Source organism: Cloeon dipterum, chromosome 4 (assembly GCF_949628265.1).
Source record: "Cloeon dipterum chromosome 4, ieCloDipt1.1, whole genome shotgun sequence".
Classification (NCBI taxonomy): domain Eukaryota; kingdom Metazoa; phylum Arthropoda; class Insecta; order Ephemeroptera; family Baetidae; genus Cloeon; species Cloeon dipterum.
The window spans coordinates 33,397,651-33,422,444 of NC_088789.1; the positions used below are offsets into that span (position 1 = coordinate 33,397,651).

At 42.0% G+C, this 24,794-nt stretch overlaps 1 protein-coding gene and 1 long non-coding RNA gene across 3 annotated transcripts; one reads left to right on the forward strand and one right to left on the reverse strand.

Annotated features, from left to right (window-relative positions):
- The first annotated feature begins 7,830 nt into the window (after window positions 1–7,830).
- On the forward strand, window positions 7,831–18,568 carry LOC135942956 (uncharacterized). Its single transcript, XR_010575147.1, has 4 exons — window positions 7,831–7,981; window positions 8,042–8,535; window positions 8,587–8,724; window positions 18,373–18,568. It is a non-coding gene; the product is annotated as an uncharacterized LOC135942956 (long non-coding RNA).
- LOC135942954 (uncharacterized) lies at window positions 17,683–20,420 on the reverse strand. 2 transcript variants are annotated; one of them, XM_065489317.1, is made up of 5 exons: window positions 20,276–20,420; window positions 19,883–19,946; window positions 18,985–19,651; window positions 18,847–18,918; window positions 17,683–18,018 (listed from the first exon to the last, which is right to left on the reverse strand). In XM_065489317.1, the coding sequence occupies exons 3-5, from the start codon at window positions 19,006–19,008 to the stop codon at window positions 17,734–17,736; spliced, it is 381 nt and encodes a 126-aa protein (XP_065345389.1). In that variant the 5' UTR covers window positions 19,009–19,651; window positions 19,883–19,946; window positions 20,276–20,420; the 3' UTR covers window positions 17,683–17,733. The 2 variants fall into 2 exon arrangements, with proteins under 2 accessions (XP_065345389.1, XP_065345388.1); XM_065489316.1 differs by having other exon boundaries at window positions 18,847–18,930.
- Window positions 20,421–24,794: the final 4,374 nt, after the last annotated feature.

Genomic DNA, 24,794 nt, shown 5'->3' on the forward strand with positions numbered 1-24,794 from the left:
AACTTACCTAATTCGACCCTCAGGAATCGATTCGTGTGCTCAAAATTTTCGTCAAAGTGGGCCTTTAAGCAAGGAGCAAGGAAAACAAGGTATTTGCTAGTTAGCCCGGTATTTGGTGAATCGGCCGTTATAGATGGCACATCAGGCTCATGGAAATGTAACAAAATACGCGGGAATGAAATTTATACGCCTCTTTTTTGAATCTTTTATTTGGCTGCCATTATTTCGACGACACGTTGACTTCTGACCGACGGGAAAACCAACACAGATCGCAACCTGGACTCTGGTGGACCGGCCTAAGACTCGATTCAAAGAAGACTACCGAAACGCCAGAACCTAACATCCCAGATTCAAAAATCTTCTCATCCTCTAATGCACACTAGAATCCAACACAATCCTTGAAAATATAGGCAAGTGAGAACCCTCCGAGGTGAAGCGGGTTGCATGTCCCAGTGATATTTCGTCCATTGGACGTCTGAAACTAGACTCGTCCAACTGACGCACCTTTGGACGTGTTTTCGACACAATGGACGGATGAGCCAAATCAAGGACGGGACGAATTACACCAGTTTTGGACCAACTGGACCCGCGTGGCCCGGCTAGCCCCAGACGGTCCTGCTGGGCCCTACGGCCTCTTTGGGCCTTCTATATGCCTTTCGTGGCCCACAGGGACCAGTAATGACCACGGTTGGGCTAATTTTCTGCAGGGTGCAAAAGAGAAGGAAATAGGACTGATATTTTGGACAGATTTTAGACGGGCCAGGAAAAAGGCGTCACATGGACATTTATAAATTCTGCTTATTGGAAGCCCAAAATTAAATACTACTTGGTGTATGTGTCTGCATAATGTTATATTTTTTTGTTAATATTATGTATAAGTATAGAGATAAATTGGGTAATTATATAAAATACAAAACATGTACATTTATATTGTAAAACAATCGTTGAACAAAAATGCAGAGAATATAATAATTATTAATATTGCACGGCTTATTTGTTGCTCAAATCAGGCATGCAAAAACCCGCCATTTAGAAAAAATCCAGTGCATTGTAAATTGAGTTTCTAACAATTTTCTTCTTGCAGGCAACGTTTGCACCTGTTTTCAATAATTTTTGAATAGCCTCGTCTTCAAAAATTAACGAGACATTTTTCGAGATATTGAGGCATTAAATACTGGCAATTTAAAAGCAAAATTCTTCGTGGTTTTGAAAATTTTGACCGCTTCAATCACAAATTTTTATTTACATATTATGGACAAAAATCATATCTTGCGCAAGTAATTGGTTAAAAGTAAAACTTGAGTGTTAAAATCCAGTGGTGAAAAATATTGTTGGCAAGCAAATAATACAACCCTGGCTCAAACACGCATTTTTAAAAATGAATTCATACAAACTTGCGTATGTATGTACGTTACCGTCCTGGTCCCGGCAAAATTGCGCAACTTTCAACAACCAAACGCTAATTTCCTTGTTGCAAGAAAAGGGCAACAATCAATCCGATAATGAAAATTTGATATTTGATATTATTTGTATTTTATACATGTATATGACATGGCAAGAATAAACAAGAATAAAATTTGGGTGTTTGTTGAACGTTGCGCAATTTTGCCGGGACCGGAGACCCCTGCGCGGTGTTAAATTCTGGTACCGCATCCGCACCACGCCCGCGAGGTTCAAAACCACAACCACACCGCAACCGCAGAGATTGAAAAATGTCAAAACCACTACCGCGGTTGTGGTTTACCGCAAAAACCGCAATGGAAACTGAAATTCTAGCATAATTTCAAGATGAAGGTTTTTTCTATTTTTTCTGTAATATTTTTTGATTTTATAACTTATTTCACCAGTTCTGTAAGCCTTTTTGGTGTTCGAATCCGCCATTAGATGGCGTCAGTGGTTTCTTTCAATTTTAAGGCACTTCCACTGCGATTTCAGACTCAATCCTGCTACTGTGCATTCTTCACTTAATATATTTTCTTTTGACGTGCTGAAAACCAAAATCGGTTAAACCAATCGCCATAGAATTGTGAAAACCACTACTTTCTTTAAATGAAAATATCTTTTCCAACAATTCTGGCGAATAGCTGTACTGATTTTGTGTCAGCATCAGCACGTCTAAAGAAATAATTCTACAAGCAAAAGTACAGCAGCAGAGTTGAGTTTGAAATCGGTGAAAAGCGGTGGAATATCCCTAAAATCGAACGCCTACAATTTAATTCGAACATCAAGGAATTTTACGAAACTGGTGCAAACAATTTGATTTTTCCGTGTACGATTTTATATTTTATTAAAAAGATTGTATTTGCCACTATATTAAAAGGGAAATGAAGTGAGGAAATTAAAAAAATTGATACCCTAATCGGCAGGATAACAGGAATTGCAGTTCATCGTCGTCCTTTGATCGAAGGATCACCACATTGAATCCTGAGATGGCCCTTTTTTATTAACTTGCCCAAATTCATGATTCTCAAAATTACTGTTAGATACCGTAACAAATTATTTTAGATTGCAATTGGAAAAAATTTAACTTATTAAAGAAAACTCAAAAGAAAAATTTTAAACATTATCAGGGGAAAAATTTGATTTTATCATGTTTTCTTGTGACAAAATTCGGACGCGAAACATTTAGCGGTTTTACGCAGTAAACCACAACCGCACTCTCAAAACCACAACCACACCGCAACCGCCACTTTCGACACCAAAACTGCGATTTTTTGCGGTTTTGGTGTGCGGTTTGCGGTTTTTCAACACCACACAGCACACCACACAGGGGTCCCGGCGGGACCAGGACGTTAATGACGTTATGTGCAAGTTGCAAGTGAATATGTATTCAAATACGTATGTACATACGTCACAACACACTTTGGATACTAAAATATTATCAAACTGAAAAGTCGTGAATAATGTACGTTGTATATTTACATTACAATATGATATGAAATGATCGTACAACTAAAAGCTGCGCAGCTTGCATCGGTTGCATTGTAGTCACGAGAGCAAGCTGCGGGTACGGGTCGGATCTATAAGGAAAAGGGGCCAAATAACTAGGGTTGGGAAACTTAGACTGTTTTCTTTTTTTTTTTTTTACAAAATAGTCGACTATTTTTAGACGCTTTTTGCCCTCAAAAGACTGTTTTTGGTGATTTAGACGGTTTTAGACTGTTTTGAGAAGGCTGATAGTGATTTCTAATGCCAATTTCATGCATTTTCGATATTTTTTCCGTTTTTCTTTCAGTTATTCAAATTATGGGCCAAATAATTCACTTAAATATTACTAAAGTTTGTTGGAAAAAGTAGGAAAATGTACTTATACGATTTATTTTTATTATTTTTCTGTCACACAAATGACACCACCGACAACATATATCTAATAGAGCTCTGCACTGGTGTAAGAGTGCGGGTTTAAACCCGCGGTTAACTGCACCGCGTAGCGGGTTGGTTTAATTTTTTATCGTTTCTGGCGGTGCAGTTGCGGGTTTATGCACTAAAAAAACGAAATATTTTGTGAAGCCGCCAACAGATGGCGCCACCGTATACTTTCAATTTTAAGGAACACTTGCAGACTTAATCCTACCACTGTGCATTCTTCACTTAACCTTTTTTACATGCTGAAAACCAATATCGGTTTAGCTAATCGCCGGAGAAACGTGAAAAACCATTTTTTGAATTATAAGATATTTTCCGACGTTTCTACGGCGAATGGCTGGACTGATTTTGGTTTTCAGCACGTCAAAAGAAAATAAATTAAGTGAAGAATGCATAGTAGAAGAATTGAGTCTGAAATCACAGCGGAAGTTCCTTAAAATTAAATATGTTACGAAAGTATACGGTGGTGACATCTGGTCGCGGCTTCGAACACTAAGGGCTTAATGCAACTGGTGAATAGCAAAATTTATAATATGAAGATTCGGGGTTTCGGTAGTGCAGTTTCGGGTGCGGGTTGAAATTTAGAATTCCGTGGTTGGGTGCGGGTGAAAAAAATCCACCCGTGCAGAGATGGCTCTGGGAGCCTAGATAATCGCGGCAAATCTACGTTGCTTTCTGTTATATTATATAATATGATAATTTTCCCAGCAAACTGCCTATTTTGGGGGAATTTAGACGGTTTTAGACAGTTTCTGACGGGTTTAGACTATTTTAGGAAATTTAGACGGTTTTAGACGATTTTCAGTGGGTGTCAATCGTCTTCATTTTTCATGATTCGTGAAAATCATACATGTTTTTGGAAAGAAATAGAGAACAGAAAAAAATAGTCGATCGTCTATGTTTCCCAACCCTACAAATAACTAATTAAAAAGGAACAAATCGGGGAAAGACATTGTCAAACCAGCGGCGAGACCAAAGTAACCAAATTACAAGTACCTACCTGGATTATTTGCTGATAAGAGAGTTTCTCCAACATCTATGGTCGAAAAATCAGCCGCAATTAACCAAAACTATTAACTAAAAACACGGTTGACGATTGACGCCGGTGACGCAACGAGAATTTTCTGCTGCTGGAGAATAGAGAATACTTTATGGAAGCTTCTGGAATTAGGGAGAGGGTCCTGTTGGCGTGGCACGACAGCAGACTGCTTGCCTTCTCCCTCCCCATCCCTGCGCTGCCTCTGCTGGCTTGCCCGCCGTTGCTTATATGCTGACTAGACGCCTTTTATTAGAGAGTTGCGCGGAAGAGATATACGAACGCGCCTACGCCTCGCGCATCTCGGCCGTCCTATCTTGCCCCATGTTAAAATGAAATTGCGCAAGTGGCTCTGTGGCAGGGTTATTGAATGCCGCCCACCGCGAAATTGGTGTCAAACGAGAGAGCACGAGTTACACTACGTTTAAGGTCGGAACCAAGCTTGCAAATCAAATGGTGTTCGAGAAATCCGCTTCGCAAAAACGCTATTTTGGCTGCGAGAGCTGCCCGCCAGCGCCACGACGGTGCCGCCGGCGAACGGAAGTAATGACGTTCCCACTACCACCAGACACCGGCGCGACGATTTCACGCGATCCACAGTTTTTACTACCTTAAACTACTTAAGTGGTAGGCAGCCGACCAATGAGATCGCGTGAAATCCTCGCGCCGGTGTCTGGTGGTAGTGGGAACGTGTCGTGACTTCCGTTCGCCGGCGGCACCGTCGTGGCGCTAGCGGGCAGCTCTCGCAGCCAAAATAGCGTTTTTGCGAAGCGGATTTCTCGAACACCATTTGGTTTGCAAGCTTGGTTCCAACCTTAAACGTAGTTTAACTCGTGCTCTTTCGTTTGACACCAATTTCGCGGGGGGCGGCATTCAATAACCCTGCCACAGAGCCACCGGCGTAAACTCATTTTAATATGAGGCAAGATAGGACGGCCGAGATGCGCGAGGCGTAGGCGCGTTCTTATATCCCTTCTGCACAACTCTCTAATAGAAGGACTCTAATGCTGACCACTCTCCCGCCTCCCCATTGCAATCCATCCATTCACTTTATTTTTTCCACTTTAACGCGCTCCTTTAAGCGCTTCAATACATAAAACTATCGAAAATAAAACATTATTATGCATGGAATGATTGTTTATGGGAACCAAATTTTTTTTCTCAATGTGAAAATTATATCGCCTGAATTTTAACTAATTTTGGTTCCATGAATTCTTTGATAGTAGCAAAATGTACAGAAAACTAATTCTATTCTAAGATAAGTTATAGCAATGTAACATTTTCCGTGTTTTTTTCGAAACTTTGACTTCGGAAAAAAGCAATTTTGAAAATTTTGCTTCCACTTTTGGAACATTCTTTGAATAATTTCTAAATTTATTATTGGGAATTTTCTTGGAATATGCATAGCACAATTAACCAAAATTTAAAACTTGAAGCCACTTTGAATTTTTCCATTTTTTCCGTTGTCATTAAATCTAATAAAAAATGGCAGAAATTTTCCAACTTAATTTATAATTCGGAGCGCACGACGCCCGCTTTTTCCAACCAAGGACGATATCCGCGGCGCAATGCTCATTTTCGGGCTGAAATCAGGGCGGCGCTGCGCGGCGCCGCGTCGACATTTTTGGTTTTCGCGTTTCTTCCATTACAAAATTGATTAAGGGGCTTACTAAATATCACGAAATTTGCACTCGCGGTCCGTTCCATTATATTACTCTTAGATTTCAAAATAAAAAATAAAAAAATTAAAAATTATTGAAATGTCTCTGAAGCTAGCCTTGACTTGATTCGTCCCAAAGTGGACTTAGTGAAAATGTCTTAAACTGGAATTGACGGGACACCCGACTCGCCCTTCGTAAAATTAGAAACCACTTTTAAATTGAATTATATCCACATTTTTACAATAGTTTAAATTATATCTGCTTCTCGCAAGGACCTTTTTGCCACCCTCCATTGAAAAAAATATTTAATTTCGACCATTAATTTTTTTAAGTGTCCGAAACTGGACTCGACTTTACCCGTCTTGGAGAGGACACAGTCGAAATGTCCTTGAATTGGCTCGACTCGTCCTTTGTCAGGTTTGAAACCACTTTTAAATAAAGAGAAATTCACCTTTTCGATGGTTGTGATAAAAACTACTTCTCCCAAGTACCATTTTGCCGCGCTCGAATAACCTTAACTGATCTTCACTCGACTAATCCATTATTGGACAGGACAAAGAGGATGAGTGTTAGCACTGGGTTTGGACCGTCCAAAACCATCAGTCCACGCTGGACCGTAAGACTGAACAAAACATAAATTACATGGCTTTAATTGACACCAAATTAAATAAAAACCATCAAACGGTTTCTGATTGATTATTGAATGTATGTCTTTTGCCTAGAAGCTTCCAAACACTTTACTGAACAGAGAGAACAATTTAAATTAATAGTTTTTCTCATAAAATTAATGAAAAATATTGCCAAGTTTTTAAATGATTTTCCCGAATCAAAGGAATGAGTGGCAGAGAGAAGCTAACTTTAGCTTTGCATTTTGTTCTCTAAAAAAAAAAATTCATTGATACAAAACGACATCAAATATTTCAACTCAACGACATTCATTGCACAGCTGTTGCGAAGATTTCAAGCTGGACGAGACGCAGGAAAGTAGGAAAGTGCTGAGCGAGCACCCGATTAAAAAATGCATGTTGACAAAAAACTTTTTATTTCCGGAGCGATTTCGACTTACCTTGAGAGCACCTGTCGCCATGAAACCAGCCTGTTGAGTCAGGGCTGCCAATGTTGCTGGCAAATCAAAACACTCAGCCGGTGTCAGGCGATGCTCAAAAACTGGCGGCAGGGCGGTCATGGCTCTGTGAAAAAACAAAAAAAGAATAAAATTGAAGCGAGTTTATAACCCTACAAATTCAACACATTTAAAATAATATAGCTTATGAATTTAAAAACCGGTATCAGAATCGGAATTCGCAAACAGAGTGGGCGTGGGCGGCAACGTCCGACGTGGGAAGTTTGGCAACGCTGCGTGACTAACACGCATGAGAGCGACGGGCAGTCGGGCAGCAAAAATACGATTTTTCGGCAAGCGGAGGCGAAGGCTTGCGAATCGGCCTGAGCGATCCGCCCCCGCCCGGAGGCCGCCGATGCTGCCCGTGCAAGCCAAGGCGCCGGCCAAACCTGCCGCAGGTGCCGTGCCATTTTCCTCGCGAATTCGCACAGAATTTTGCATTGTTATGGGTACGAATGTATTTGTGTCCCAGCAGCCGACAAACCCACGTCCAAAAAGACGAGTCTGAGCGGCTCCGAGACGGACGTGTCCACCTCGACCGAGAACCTGAGTCATGAGGAGCGCTATGTCATCAAGCACACCGCCCGCCAGGAGCCTCAGGGACAGGAAAAGCAGGTTTTACATAACCGTGCGTGTTTCGACAATTTTACGCAATTTTGCAGCCTGCCGACGGCCTGGCGCCTCACCCTGGCCGCCGCAGCTGAGCCTGGACAACGCGTCCAGCTACAACACCCTCATCATCCACGCGAATGGTGAGGAGGGACTCAAACCTTGGGCCTCGCTCTCGCCCAACAGGTGCTCAAGCTCGTTTCCTTCGCCTTTCTAATTAATTTCTCCCTAAATTTGTGTGTGCAGATTGTCCAGTGTGCGCGACAGCTACATTTCCGCGGCGTCGAGCCACTCGAAGGCGAGTCTGCCGTCGTCCTCGGCAACGTCGTAACCGACTCTGTGCGGCGGCTGGCTGGGCGTTCTGCAGGGCGAAACGCGCGAGATCAACGAGATTCCGGCCGACTACCTGAGCAAGTCGCGCGTCCTCAAGCACCTGGCCAAGGAGATGAAGCAGGACGCGAAAGGAGGCGGCTGCCGGTGCTCGACGTCTCGCCCGAGAGACACGCGTGCCTCCTGGCGAACAGGTACTCGACGCCGGCGCCGCTGCAGCGTCGGCTGGCGCTCAGCAGGTCGCAGTCCGACCTGACGCAGCAGCAGGACCAGGAGCAGAGGCCAAGCCGCGACGCCGCCTTGAACTCGTGCTGCCCGAGTCCGAAATGGTGCAGCTGCTGGTCAACGAGACCGCCTACCTTTAGGCAGAGCTCGAGATGTGCCTCAGGAAGGTCGCCAAGAGCCAAAAGGTCCGTCCCGAATTACTCTGCGGCCTCTGGCATTGATAATTTTGTCTGCAGTTGGAGGAAGAAGTGGCGAACATTCACAGGTCTCACCGCAGGAGCTGATGCAGTCGTCGTAGTGGCGCGAAAAACTGGAACGCGCGGCAAGAGGACAATCGCCTCCTCAGGCAGCAGTATGAGCTCCTTCTTGCCCAGGTACTCGTTCAATCTTGACATCTCTCAATCGTATTTATATTTTTGTAATTAAAAATTGATTTGATTTATTATTTCTCTTGAAAAATTCAACTTTAAATGGAACACAGCGTTAAACAGTGCAATCTGAGCGTTGGAATGGATTGAATAGTCCTGAAAATGACTAATAAGTCGGCTTGATTAATTAATTTAGAGGAAAAAGCGCGTTGAACCTCATTGCGCATGCGTTGTTGGTCTCATCTCCGCCGCCATATTGTCATTAGAGTTCGCGGGCGCTGTTGACGACGTGCCCATTTGCGATGAGGATATTTTGAGCGGAAAATTTGCTGGAAATCGAAACAGAAGATAGAAATTCGCAGACGTGGCGGGAAAAATATTGTTTTGATGACGTAACACGGCACAACACTCACGCCATCATTGACGCGCATGCGCGACTCGTTGGTCTGATCGCCGCCATATTGTTATTAGAGAAAAGCAGAAAAAAGCATTCAGAACGCGCCGCAGATAGGATTACTCTGAAAAAGGTCGTTTTGGTTGGTATTCCAGGTAAAAGTCGCTATTTTATATGGTTTCTTGTGACATTGAATTAAAAATCGGACAAATGTGAAAAAATTTAGTTGTTTTCGGTCGTTTATTGCGCAAATAACCAACGCTGCAATTTTGCGCATTGGAATTTGCAAAATTGGTGAACCCTGATGATTGCGGAAAAATGCAAATTATTGCGAATGCGCGAACCCAGATCGCGGGACGTACAACGAGACGTTCCATTTTGAGGAACAAATTCAAACGAGTTTGGATCGGCCGGTCCGTTGCTCGGTCTGGCGGCCAACTTGGGCCGCGCGGTCAATCGGGGAATTGCCCTTCTCGCGAGCGGCTATCTTCACGATCGTGTTTTCATCGTCGATAAAAGACGACGGTTGTAGTTTCGGGGCTGTCACCCCCATGGGTCCCAGTTCGCAACATTTGAGAAATTGGACACAAATGCTCGCCCTTCTTGACCTGACAATGAGAACGGCGTTGCCTAAATATTGTAGACGCGTCTACGAAATAAAATAATAGACGCACCTTCTCGAGATAACATCGACGCGTCTCAATTTGAACGACGCCACGAGAACACGTTCAATTAATTTAAAACTTTGTAATTAGTTTGTTTTTTTAAATTTATTTATTTAAAAATATCAAGTCAAAACTCGAAAATATCTTGCCGCCGCTCTATTTTTAAAAAAATGAACATAATAAAATTATATTGAGAGAGTTTTCAAGAGCTAAAAGAGCAACAGGGGCACGTGCGAGGTAGTAATAAATTGAGAATATTGTGAGATAACTTACCAAGAGTCGAATTACGCGGTTCTTATCAAAGCGCTATCGACGTTGCCGAGCTTGATGTTGTTCGTCACCTGAGAAAATAAAAATGTAAAAAATTATTTAAACATAGATCACGTGTTTGAAACATTTTATCTTATTTTCTTCATGTTTATATTTATTATTATATTTTAAAATACGATTTTTTAAAAAATTTTCCCACGATTAATTAAATCCGAGGACATTTCGAGTGAAAAACAAATTGGTTTGAAATATTGGCGCCTATTGAGGAATGTAACTTAAACCTCGTTATTCTGAACAGAGTGCCGTGGTATACAGTTAGGTCACGGCCTAGGTTGAAGTTTTGAGACTGAAAATCTGTTCAGAATAACGAGGTTTACGTCAGGATTCGCAGATTGCGTGTTGTCGTCTTTGATAAGACGACGGTTCAAGTTTTGGGGGCTGTCATCCCCTGGGGCAACTGGGGGCGGCTCAAGTTGGCGCAATCTCAGACATTATTTGACTTTAAATGCTCGCCATTCTTGACCCAGAAGCTACGTGTCTGCTAAATAGTAGATGCGTCAACAAAAAAGTAAGCGCGCGTCTACAAAAGATAGCCTCCGCCTCTGCCTGCCACCTCCGCAACTTGCAGGGCGATTCAGAGTCAGTGTTGTTCTTGTGGTTCGTCGGCACGCGCGATTTCGATCAAAAGTTGGCGGCCAGCTGATGCTTTGCATCCGAGACTCGACATTAGTCATCGGCGTGTTCATTTCAACGTAATTTCTGGCGTGGGCGCAGGCAGGCTCTCAATCCATTTCTTCAAAATCTGCACTCGCGATTTTAATTCAAATTATTTAAATCCGTTATGCGGCGGGACTCAAAAAACGGCCACACTTGCGGCGTAAAAATACTCGATTTTTAATTAATTTAGAAAATTTAGCTCAAAAACAGCGTTTGTCCACAACATATATGGCCGCTTGGGGCCTCGCCAGGCCTGGAAAAGTGCAACTGGAAATGATAATGACGGTATTTCGGTCTAAATGTGACCGGTTAAAATTACCGTGGCTTAACTCCTGTTAAAATCACCGGCTTATATGTACGTACACGCGGCATTATGCGAGTTGAGTTTTTTATTCAAAGTCGCCGAAGGATTTGGCCGATCTGCGTGCTGCTTGTTGACGCTGTTGAGAGAGAAATTGAAATGAAACGGCGCGCGTGCGACTGATTTTAAACCACCTCCTTACGCAACCCAGCCAAGTAAAAAGCACCATTTTTTTAACTTGAAGCCACGCGTGTTTGTGCGTGTGCACCAGCCGTCCAATTATTTTTGCCAATTTTCCATTGCTGACACTTTGAACCGTCACCATTCACACTCACACATGGTAGAAAAAATTGGTCTCCCCGCGATTTTTCTCCGCGGCGAGTCAGATCGGAGGCGGCGATAAAAGCAAACGCGCGTCATTGTTGTTGCATTAATTTATTGCACTTTGTAAATCATCGGACACGCGGCAGCAAAAAAGAGATTCCCTGCTTCCCTGGCAGCCACTGAGAGCGAGAGAGCAGGTGAGCCGCGCTGGCCAGCAGCTGTTTTTGCGCCAAATTTCTCATTTCTCGGCGGCGGCGGCGGCGGACAGGTGACACGACGCGCAGTGTAATAATCCTTTGGTTGCATCACTTCATTGCGGGACGAACCGAATTTCTCGGCCGACCCAAAGGGCCGCAAGTGCATCTGCCCTGAGACCTGACACAAAAAGCACCTGCGGCACCTAATGCCTTTTTATCTACCCCTAAATAACTCCACTCTGCCTTTCGAATTTCTAAAGAAAAAACAGTTATTTAGCCGTAGCATTTGTGTTCATTTTTTAAAAAATAAAATAGGGGTTGAAAGGGGCGGGGATGAGTACCCTTTAGCTGGTCAGGGGAGGTCTAGACGAGTCTGCTGATATGCAGTTTTTTAAATTCTGATCGTTACAACCTGAGATTTGGTGAAGACAATTTTTTAAAAATTCCGAAAAATGATAAAATCTTCAAAATGACCTTTGACCTTTCCCGATGACCTTTGACGAAGTTTCTGAGCACACCAATCGATTCCTGAGGGTCGAATTAGGTAAAGTGGATGTTTTTTCCGCCCAAAATGTCCAGCGGGACGTGCGAACATTTTTCCCGCCAAAACCATTTGAACGTATATGCGAGGACTGCGCATGCGTGAGAGCTGGTTTAAGCACTTGCAGAGAGACCGTCTGTACGAATGGCTTCTTTTTCAGATCCAGCATGCTCTGACGCATGCGCACTCCTCGCATTCATATTGTTTTGGCGGGAAAAAAAGTTCGCACGTCGCGCTGGACACGTTTTGGTCGGAATAACATCAATTTTACCTAATTCGACCCTCAGGAATCGATTGGTTTGTATTCAGTAACTTCGTCAAAGGTCATCGGTGAAGGTCAAAGGTCATTTTGAAGATTTCAGTTGATTTTAGTATTTTTTTAAAAAAATTCTCCTCCAAATCTCAGGTTTTAACGATCAGAATTTCAAAAACTGCATATCAGAAGACTCGTCTTGACCTCCCCTGACCATCTAAAGGGTTAACACCACCCCTTTAAACCCCTATTTAATAAATAAAATTCTCAGAAATTTAATTCTCCCCTTTCCTCTGTATCATTCTGTGGAATTCCAAGAGTGCAAGCAAAACTCTTCTCTTGTCAAAATGTGAGCGTATGTTGAACGCGCGACACGGCAGAGAGCTTCCTGCGCGTTTCGAGCTCGACTCCAATTCGGCGACGCTTTGCCGAATTTCATCTCCAACTATATTCATTAATATCAGAGTCTTCAAGTATTGATTTTCAAATTTTATCTTTTTATAATTTTCGTGTAAATTTTACTCCGGATCGAAAGGAATTTTTTTAAATAACAATTTCGAAAACTTTGATAAAATAACTAAAACCACATGTGACCAGCTAGATGGGAACATAATCGTTGCTAAATTAGTTTAAAGGATTTGAGTCTCCAATATTTTACCTCGATTCCATGGTCCAAGTGCCAAATTAATTTTTCTACCACCGAGACGAAGAATACTCTCATTCACGGTTTGTATGCAACTGGTTTGATTTATATGCATTCCTCACTGAAAATAAGATAATCGAGAAACAATGGGTCTTAACAACAAGGCCCTTTATTGCTGCTAATTCTTTTGCCCAATTTTGCACTTTCCAAATTCAAATGAACAGAATTTCTGAAAGCCTCACTTGGTTGCGTTGAATAATTCAAAATTACAATTTGGAACAAATAATTAATTAATCCAGTTAAATTTTCCTCGCATTAAATAAAATTATTAATTAACATCATTGTGAATGTTAATAGATAGTGACTTGGTTACGCCGCGCAAATCTGTCTTGCCGCTGCTTGCTGTTTCCCTCCCCTTCCCTTCCCTTCCCTCCTGCTGAACTGCTTCGTGTGTTCAAAAGCAGGCAACGCACCCACGCTACTTACTTGCCTTTTCCCGGCTTTTTACCAATTTTGAATGACGCTATTTAATTGCTTATCACGCTCTCTTTGTCCTCTTTTTTACTTATCCAAGTATTTAATTTTGTTTTTGCTTTCAAAAACCCAAATTGGAAAATTAAACAACTTAGAATCTAAGAAGTATTTTGATGCTCTAATAAACCAAATTAAAAGCATACGATTTTTTATGCGGAAACTAATTTTAATATTAATGAATAAAGTAAGAAAACGTAAGCAAAAAGTAAGCAACGGTGGAATAGGCGCAAGAACAATTCAAAGCATCCAAGCCGCCGCCACTTCTTCTCTGTCTGCGAATTTCTGGAATCCAAAATTTCTCGAATGCAGACAATCTCTCGTCTGCAAGCACTGATTGTCAGGTGCGAGAAATTCTGTCAATTTCGCCTTTGCTTCTTTTATCATCGAGGCGGGCAAGCGCGCCCGCCGGCGACGTGAATTGCCTTAAACTTAAAATCAGCCTGCACCCTTAGCGGAAAATAAAGAATGCGCGGCTTCGGAAGCCAGCCCGCCCGCCGGCCGACGTGGACGAGTCCGCCGTCGGCCTAATTCCCTCAATACATAATTAATTATATTCGTCTTCATTTTTTAATCTAAACCACAGCAACTTAGCCGAAATTTGATATTTTAGCTCAGTGATCCGATATCTATGCTTTTAAATCGTGTTTTTAAATGAACAGCGCCGCTTTTTACTCAGAGAGGATCGATGTGTACATTTCTGGCGCAGTAAGAATTGATATAAGTAAAAATTCATTGTTTCACTGTCTTTACTAAACAGTAAAAGCTGTGGCGGCCAATAATTATCTTCAGGACCGAAATTTTTAAAAGATCGCGCATGCGCAGTAGAGTTAAGATCGGAGAAACGATGAGCATTAGATTAATTTGCCGTACTGACTTTCCAAAATATCGAAATATGACTTTTGCGCATGCCTGAAAAGCCACCAAAGCTACTGCGCAGATAATTTCAATTCCCTGGTTCATTAATAAAAAAGCAAGCCATATTCATCTGAACACGTGCTGAAGAAAGCCAAAAATTGAGCTGCGCATGCGTAGAGATCATAGAAACCGACTGCGCATGCTCAGGAGCACCACGCATGCATTTAAAAGTGCATTGCTGCTCTTCATTTCACTAAGCATAAAAAGTACACTAGCATAAACAAATTTTTCGACCTAAAAATATTTTTAAATTGCGCATGCGCAGTAGAGTTTTAATAGAAGAAACGATGCGCAGTAGATAAATTTGCTTAACTGTCTATCCAAAGCCTCCGAAAATTACTGGTGCGCATGCATCAGGAGTCACTAACACTACTGCGCATGCGCACCATCCATCCAATGAAAATTCTCACTGGCAGATATAGCGTTGGCGTGGGAGCTGCCTCTTGGCGGCGTGCGTGGCGCCACTGGCGGTAGCATTGGGGTCCGAAGGCGTTCGAGGGCGATGCCCCTGGTGCGCCCACCTTTTACAATAAATTAGTTTGGCTAGCGTGGCGCACTAAAAGGCGGGAATTTGGCAGTCAGTGAAGAATTGTTACTGATTTTTTGCCGCAGTCTTTACAACAAAAGGGAGAGCGCGTTCACGTGCACTGCCAACGCCAAAAGTATTATTTTGAATTAACCAGTGTTAAAAATCCTTCGTGTTCAAAGTTCGAATCTGCCAACGGAGATGGCGTCGCCGTATACTTTCGAATTAAATTTAATTTTAAGAAACAATTTTGAGTGAAGATTGCACAGTGGCAGTCATCCAGGCGGCCAAGCGCACCCGCCGGCGACGCGAATTGCCAACTTAAAATCAGCCTGCACCCTGAGCGGAAAATAAAGAATGCGCGGTTTCGGTAGCCAGCCCGCCGGCCGACATTGACAACATCGACAAGTCCGCCCCCGCCCCCGCCGTCGCCCTAAAGCCCTGGTCCCATGAATACATAATTTTTGTCTAGAAATCACAGCAACTTAGCCGAAATTTGATATTTTAGTGCAGTTATCCGACGGGGACTTTCGCTCGCAGCCGAGAGGGCCGGAGCTTTTACTGCTCGCTGCAACGCACAGATACTGGCAAAAAAACGCTGCCACATTACACCAAGAGATATACTACGCAAAATCGAATTACGTGACTCCACTTTTTTGCTCGGCGGAAGAGGAAAGTGTGCGTTATTTCCTAGGGACGCATTTCGAATCTCCCTGCCTCTCTCGCACTTTTCTCCGTTTCTTTTTCGGCGCTCGCGCGTATCGAATTCTCTCTCGGCACGGCAGTGGCAGAGATTCCTGTCAAATTCCTCGCTTAGATTATCCGACGTGTTTGCACCGCGTGCTTCAAATTGCTTGCCTTTGCTCGGCAAACTTTGCCAAATAAAAATAAAAAGGTCGAATCCAGGATCGAAGGTGAAGGGTATCATTGGCCCAAAAAACAAAAATAAGTTGAATTTCAAGTAGACGAGAGTTTAAAAAATAAATTTCTTAGCCTAGACGGCAAATTGCCCGCTATGAGAGGCCAGAAAGTTAATATTTTTTCGACAGCAGTTAATTTCCTGACTATTTTTGCCTTGCAGGGAAGAAAACTCAAAATCATTGGTCGGTTCAAAGTTAAATTAAAATTTTTCAGCAAATAGTGAGCTTTCCTTGGGATTTATCAGAGAAAATTTCATGCTTTGGGCTCTAATTTTTCCATGGGGCGAAAATATTCCAAATTTAATTTAAATTAAAGTTTTAGTTTTGAAACGGAATAATGCGAATTGTTCTTTCTTTGATATAAATTTTTGTCCGCACTGAAACTGGCTTGAAGTTTTCAAGCACGAAGCCGCTGCTTTAATTTGCATGAAACAGTGAAGGAAACGAGAGAGGTGCTCTCATCCCCGCTGAAATTACGACAATATTTCTCGTTGCTCCGGTTTTGTTCACTGTGAAGTCAGTCTCAAATCAGAAAAAAAGGAAGGAGGCGAGCAGCGCGAGGACAAACGCCGTGATTTATTATCTGCAGCTTGATGTGGCAGAGCCGTGCGTGGCGCAATTTTCACTGTGCCGCAGATGCGAGCTTGATTTGAGTTTTAACGGGAGAAAATTATGGGAGAAATGTGCTGATAAAAAATAAATAAAAATGACTTACCCTACAATTAGAATGCGGGGGTTCGTAGGTGTACTTAATGCGCTGCTGCGGCGTCCACACTAACACTTGATGACAAAATTATTGTTCAAAAATTCGCACTGGGCAGACACACAAGAAACCAACCACTAAAGGTGAGGGGCATAAGACGAATGAAATTAAATTTCAGAAAAAGAGAAGTGTAGAATTGTTGCTGGCAAGGCGAAGGAGTGGGGCAGTGGGGACTTTTATTAAGCAACGGTGGAATAGGCGCGAGAACAATTCAAAGCATCCAAGCCACCGCCACTTCTTCTGTCTGCGAATTTCTGGAATCCAAAATTTCAGGAATCCAGAATCGGATTGTCTGGTGCGAGAAATTCTGTCAATTTCGCCTTTCGTTTCTTGTCATTTCGATGCCAATTGCCAACTCAAAATCAGCCTTCACCCTGCACCCTGAGCGGAAAACAAACAATGCGCGGTTGCCAGCCCGCCCGCCGGCCTAATTCCCTGAATGCATAATTAATTATATTCGTCTTAATTTTTTAATCTAAACCACAGCAACTTAGCCGAAATTTGATATTTTAGTTCAGTGATGCGATATCTATGCTTTGAAATCGTGTTTTTAAATGAACAGCGCCGCTTTTTATTCAGAGAGGATCGAAGTGTACATTTTTGGCGATTTTTTTGTATCAATTAATTCTTGGAGCTTAAAATATAGGTAATTTGAAGAGGCGAGTGGAAAAAATTTCTTTTGTTAATATTAAGTGTTGGTCAAAATAATGTGAGACAAATCCCTCGCGTCGGGATCCGTGCGACGGCGTATGAATCCTATTAGGGAAACTCTATTGTTATGAAATATTTTCCTCACCATTTGACAGACACTTTACACCAGAAATTAGGCCAATTCTGGTTTCAACTGAATCCAAAGGGGAAAGTTCACAGGAATTTCCAGGATTTTGTAAGCTGAAAGATTATAAAATAAGAGAAAAATGAAATAAATTCCTTTATTATTTAGGATTCATTGTACTAATCTAACAACAATCAATATACAGACACTGTTGGACTATCTTTCATTTCACAATCGGAGCGAGTCGTTTTTATTGTATCAAAATTCAGTCTGTTGCTCAGGCGTTGACGGCGCGGTCGAGGAGGCTGTGTCTGGTCTCGAGGTCGCGCACCAGCGCCGAGGCGAGTTCCTGCGGTGACACCTGCTTTCCGGCGAGCGCGGCGGCCACGAGCCGGCGCGGCTGGAGGCCGCCTCCGTGGACCAGGCACTCCCGGCGTCGCCGCAGAACGGGTTCTCTTCCAAGTACTGCTGCCAGATCCAGGACGCGATCGCCCGCGACAGCAGGTTCGAGCAATACTTGGCGCCGTACCCCACCAGGTGCGGCTAACCGCAGTTGCCAAGCCTAGAAAAATCAAGAAAATATTAATTTTCAAGGTTGCTGCATTTCATTATTTTTATGAAACGAAGCTTTAATTAAATTATTTATTATGTAATCATCCTCGGGTGGCGCGACCTGCCTTCCGACAGGCAAAAATTGTATCGATGGAAAACTCAGGAATTTCAGAAAACAGGGCAGCGCGTTTAAATAATTCTTAATTATTTTCAGACAAGAACCAAAATATTTTCCACAATTTACTAGACTGAACGATACTGTTTGTCCTCATTTGGTCCTAAAGGATTTCATCGCATAATCTGGTCACTCTTTTAAGAGGATTTATCTAAAAACAATGCAAGAGTTAATTTATTTTTCTTCTAGAGGCCTCAGCCGAAAGAATTTAGACAGCGGCTAGCGGGATCGGCGTAGCAGAATTTTGTTTGAGGCGGCGATTGGCCAATTTCACCATTGGCTTGAAGGACCAGAAGACATTTCTCTGCCGCACCTTGCCAAAGATTCACTACGGCTGGCGGCTGCCTAAGTGACCAAAAATATGCCGGCTGACACAGCACGGCTGACTCAAACCTCAATTTTTTTCTTTTTAATTATTGTACTCCTTTTTTACTGTAATTATGCACTTTTCAAAAAGAAATAATTAAATAGAGCTCTTTAAACTTCATCCCATGCTTTTAATTTGGCCAAAACTCTGCGTAATGTGACATCAGCAGGAGGCGTGAGGGATTGAGGTGCCGAGTGTGCTCAACACTGAGCATTTGTTTCAATCGAGGAGCGAATAAGAATAAAAAGCTTGTTTTTAAAGGTGCACAACTCAACCAAACAATTGAATTGCCTCACCTTATCAAAGAGGTCGACGTGAGGAGTTGATTTTGGGAGAGTGGGAAAAGAAGTGAGTCCGAACGAGAACATCTGCAAACACGGCTGAAAATTTGCTCATTTAAAATTACAATTCCACTTTAAAATAATAATTATTACCGTCAGAAAGTCAATGTCTGGCATGTCTTCAGGAGGAGCAGGCAGGCCAAGAGCGGCGAGATCGATCTGCAGCCAAAAATTCAAATTTTTAATTAATTCCTGACTTTACCGACATTCGGAGCCAGAGGAAAACTTGCTCAAAACGATGAAACCAGCTCTTATGATGATTATGCATGTTTGAACACATTGAAAGACAAATAAAATAATTAACACGTAATTTCCTAGGTTATTACGAATTATTTTTGTCTTTTGTTTAAGAAATTCATAAAATTAAATAATAATTGCTGAGCTTTGGTTCAGTCTTCAAGACATACTGCAGGTCTTGCTCCACAGAAGGCTCAATCCTGAATAAAAATAAAAGCGACATTATTTAAACAAATTCCTCGGTCTCCTGAATTAAATTTCTCTTCGGCCTGGTGCGGTTGAGGGTCTTGCCGAGGTCTGCCTCGGTGGCCTCATGGGGCCGCCGCACCGACGGCGTGTTCTTCGTCAGGGCTTCCAGCTCAGGTATTCGCGTGAGAACGACGCGGCACTTGTCCACGCACGCGCAGACTGGCGCCTCTCGGCGGCCCGCTGGAACAGGCTTCGGCCCGAAGAACTCGTGCTCGCCACCGAGTCTTGCCGGAGCCACTGCGAGGAGCCACCAAACAAACGCTGCACGTGGCACCTGACAAATTAAAACATAATTATTTAATTCTGACGCAGCTGAAAGTTATTCGGACGAAATAATTGATTTTTTGAGAAATTTATTTATAAAAATTGTATTTAAAGAATGAAATTATGATCACATGATAATTTTGTTTGTAATATTACATGACATAATTTGTTAATAATTTTAATAAAAAATTTGTTTTACAGGTTGCACAGTTTTCAAAAAACACGACGTAATTTCACTTACTGTCATTGGCTGACTCCTGCCCGTTTTTTGGCTTGGGTCCAGAGACCATCACTACGTGCAGTGGCTAGAAGAGAGCAAAAACATCAGGAAACACGTTAGAATGTCTAAAATACATGAACAGAGATGGAGTAAAAACAGACTGAAATGACCAGTCTGACAAAAAAGAAAGAAATCTGAGGCCCAGCTGGACATGAGGCCCTTTGCAGTTTTATCCCGCAGTAAAATAGCTCCAAAAGTACCCCTACAGTGTTTTAATTCCCCCCGTTTCTCATTAAAATCAATGTAATTAATCAATCAGCAACAGAGGTGGTCTTTTAAAAAGATTGGACCGGCCGCGCGCACTTCTTCTCGCTGCTGGAGAATAAAATGGGACAATTCAGCAACTAAACTCACCATCAATGCAAAGAACAGATCCTCCAGATGCGGATGCTGCCAAAATCAACTCCTACGCTTCTCTTAAAACCTTGCAAAATCGGTCATGCATAATAATTAAGCGGATTATCACCAAAACGACCAAAACAATAGCGAATGGCGGCTGGCGGCAGAGCAGGCAGCAGCAGAAGAGAAAGAAGCGTGGCGCGCATGCGTCACTTGCTGATTTTTCGCCTTCGGCCTGCCTGCAACTGCAAGTGGCGCCTTTGTTTCGCTAATCTGGCACGTATTTACGGCGGCAGCAGCTGTGTCACGTGACTGCCTTGCGAATGAGGAGAGATTAAAACACAGCGTAACACGGCAAGCGTTTTTAAAAAAGTATCGGTTAATACTGAGCGAGAAATCGATATTGCGCCGTGTTAAAGAGTAGGGAAGTATCGATATATCGCCCAGTATTGACAGATATTTTGTAAAACGCTTTCTGAAGCAAAATTTTGTATTTTATGAATAATAATTACTCGAAATGACTGTTGTGCTATTATATTATTGTTTATTTGTAGAGTATTTACAAGAATAAACACATATTAGGCAAAAATAAAGTATTTATTTGAAAGAACACCAACTATGCTGAGGAGGTACCAGCTGTTTTCGCCTGAAAATATGGAAGCATCACAATCTCCCGTTAAAATCGTGATTTTGTATCAGGTACGCATGCAGCAAAAGGAGGTACTCGCACTGCTTGATACCTTCTACGATCTCCTACTGGCTGGATACACCACGCTCAATTTTTAATGTTAAACGGATCCCAATGCTAAAGCCGCTTTGATCGAGCTGATGTACGCGGTCAGCATGAGACGGTAGGAGGCATCAAAAGGAGTGTTCTGCGCATGCGCACCTCTTTCCACGCTATAAGCATCGCCATGCTCGCTTTTACTCTTCAAAATTAGGCACTCGGTACCAGGATGGCACGCGATAAAAGGAGGTACTTTTGCTATCGTCTACTTTCCCCTTACCTGAGGTTGCGGCAGCTGGCAGGAGAGGAGAGAAAAGGAACGCAGTGACGCGGTGGCTGGAATAAAAAGCAGCGTCGAGAGGAGAAGGAGAGACGGAAGAAATACCGCATAGAAAATTGGCGCGAGATAAATAAATTTATTGGAAGTATCGAGCAGCGATTAAAGGCGAACTGGCCTCAGCACGATGAGTGATTTCATTTTTTTTTAATTTTAAAATGGCAGGGAATGAAATGACGCAAAAATTGCAAATTAAATTTATTAACTTTGATGAAATTTGGTTTTAAATTTCGAACTTACTAGGATTTGAAAGTGTATTTTGGTTTCAAAGGGGCTTCTCAGGATAATAAAAATGAGACATCGTCAAAGAATTCAACTAAAACCTTCGGAACTAAAAAATCGGAAATTAAATCAAAGTTTTGTCTTCTTGGAGCTCCTGCTCCTCTCGGCAAAAATAATAAAAAATGTCCCCTTAATTCGTTACCACGATTTTGCCAAAATCAAGGGCCAAAGTTGGACTTGACACTGACGACTGTGTGGATCACCTTTTATTGGTTTCCGAGCGTCTACGCCAAACGCTCCGGAAGACTCTACGACGACCCCTGCGGAGCGTCCTGCTTGGTCCTCTGCCAGCAGGACGACGCGTGCATCTTCCATTGATTTCTAGAAACAAAAAAAATGTAGTAAAAATTAAATAAACTAATTTGAACGGGCTCGCGTGACTTTAATTTTTTGTATCATTTTAATATAAATTTCCAGCGTCAAGATTAATTTAATTCAATTTGTTTGCTTTTTTCGTAAGTAAGAAAATTGCTGATTTAGTTGAAAATTCGGAAAATTCATTGCTCGCACATTCTATACAAAACCGTGCGTTCAAAACGTTTTAAAATAATAGCATAACATCCTAAAAAACGTAAATCTATTAATCTGCAGTCTCTTCAGTGTATTTTTCTGTACCATAGCGGCTGGCAAATTAAATTAGACCCTTTTCTAGACGTTTTAGGTCTGCGTCAGCACTGTTAGAAAAAACGATCAATTTTTAACGGCAAACTAAGGCGGATTTTCACACCTTTTGAGAGAAGGAAGTTTGTTATCCTTTAGATTTTTTCTTTCCAAATTGACCAGTTGCATGAACCCTTAGTTATTGAAGCCGCCAACAGATGGCGCAACCACAGACATTCTTAAAAATTTTGTTTTAATCGGTTTTAAGGCATTTCCGCTGCGATTTCAGTCTCAATCTAGCTATTTTGCTTTTTTTAATTAATTTGCTTTTTTTGACGAGCTGAAAACCAAAATCGGTTCAGCCATTCGCCGTAGAAACGTTGGAAAATATTTTTTTATTTCAAAAAATTGTTTTTTTACGACTCTACGGCGATTGGCTGAACCGATTTTGGTTTTCAGCACGTCAAAAATTAGCATATTAATTGAAGAATGCACAGTAGCTAGATTGAGTCTGAAATCGCAGCGGAAGTGCCTTAAAATCGAAAGTCTACGGTGGCGCCATCTGTTGGCGGCTTCAAACACTTAGGTTTTATGCAACTGGTGAATTGCAGAAATTAAAAGACAGTGGAATTTTTATTCATTTTACCCTATAAAAAGAGCGAGCGAAACAAGCCACCACAATGTTTCCAGAAAAATCATGTGTAGTTAAAGTTAGTGCCAACCGAAAAAGCGACAATTTAAAGTAAACAACCTTGAGGATTGTGGTAAAGAGAGCAAATAAAAAGAGGAAACGCGATGATGAGTTAAAGGAAACGCGAAGAATCATGTTAGTTTTAACCGATTTGATATGAAATTGAAAATAAAAGACTGAGGAGTTGACTGTGAATTTCTCTTTAACGAATTCTAGATTTCTTCTGTGCAATTATTTTGCTCTTCTTTTCGCTGGGCACCTTCACAACCGTCTGCAGTTGAAGAATTTCTCCCTCAATTTTGTCCAATCGAACAATTTAATAGATTTTATATTCCATTGTTTTTTTTCTGAGCCTCCAATTGTTGCCGGACCTTCGAAAGGAGCACGAAAATCTGTAGATGAAGTGCATCATTTGGCTTCGCTAGTACAAGTTATATCGCAACAGTTTTAATTTTTCATGCAGAGAGAATAAAAACGATGCTATTTTTCGTCACAAGCATGCCCGTTTATTTATTATTATTTCTTAATTTTTGTAAGATATTATTTTATAAAAAACGTGGTATATTCCTCCGAAAACTCACGCCTGCAGGAAGTGGAAGTACGCAACCGGCGCAGATTTGTAGCTTTGCGAGTTGCAAACTGCTCGCCGCGGCGCGCACCGAAATTTATTCTCTGCATGAAACCGGCAAAAAGCGAGTTTTTTTTATTTTGTCAAGGCGTGTGTGTCGCTGTGAAACTGAAACACTCACTCGCGGCGGCAGCAAAAACAGCGCAAAATGGTCTGAAATCATTAAATCGTCCTAAATTATCATTATTGCGACCTGAGGAAGGTTAGTGACAGACAAAAGGATGAAAAATCAACGAGAATCGCTAAATGTGCCTGAAAAAGCATTTAAAACCTGCCTGGGAACAGATCTCAGGTCGGGGGACCCTGAAAAAGGTCGTTTAGATATCCTAGGTATATGCCCAATCAAACACCTGTCTGATGAGGGGTCGTGGTCGACGATAGATCAAACGGCCGAATTTTAATAAAAACAAAACCACTTTCGCCTTTTGCGTGAAGAGAAAATTCGGAAAAAAATTAATTTTAATTTTTGTATGGGCGCGAAAAATCTCAAAATCAGTTTCCAGATCGACGTTGGTCCAGCACGTATGAAGGGATGTTTGGGAACCCTTTCTGGGCCCCCGTTCGGGAAAAAATGGGTTGGGCCGGAGTTGTTAGCTCGGAGAGGTTGCCCTTTTTTAAACTTTTCGTCAGGGCTTGCTCTGGCCCTTGGTAAAAAATTAAAAAAATTTCAAGAACGACAGTGCAAAATTGATTTGGCATCGTTTTAAGACCAAAAACGGGCCAATCGGATCAAAATCCTAGCAGGAAATAGATTTTTAACTAAAAAAACGTGACTTTGTTCGTTTTGCCATAAGGATCACACGGGAAGAATTAATTTTTTTATTTCTAATTTTGTTTGGGTTAACCGGGGGCGAAAATGGTGCCTAAAAACCGCAAGATTTTATGGCGAGCTTATCCAACCCTTGATTTTGCCCTCTATGACCCGTAGGAGAAGAGCTACGATTTTTTGAAATGCCGAAAACCACGGATTGGACACAAATTATTTTTGTCGCGGCCCCCGCGCGGGGCCCCTATTGGCCAAACGTTGCGCCATTTACTCTGAAACGAAGGAGCGTACGATATCCTACAACTGAATTTTTGGTTACAATTTTTAGGGTGAAAAGCGTTGGAGATAATCAGGGTCAAATGGTAAATATGTGAAAAAAATAATGTTTTCGGTATTCACGACCCCCGCGCGAGGAATGTGTGAGTTCTGGGGCCTTGACACTCGAGATTCGGTTACTGCATATTACCGGTTTAATTTTGAATAAAATCGAGACAAGAATTTTC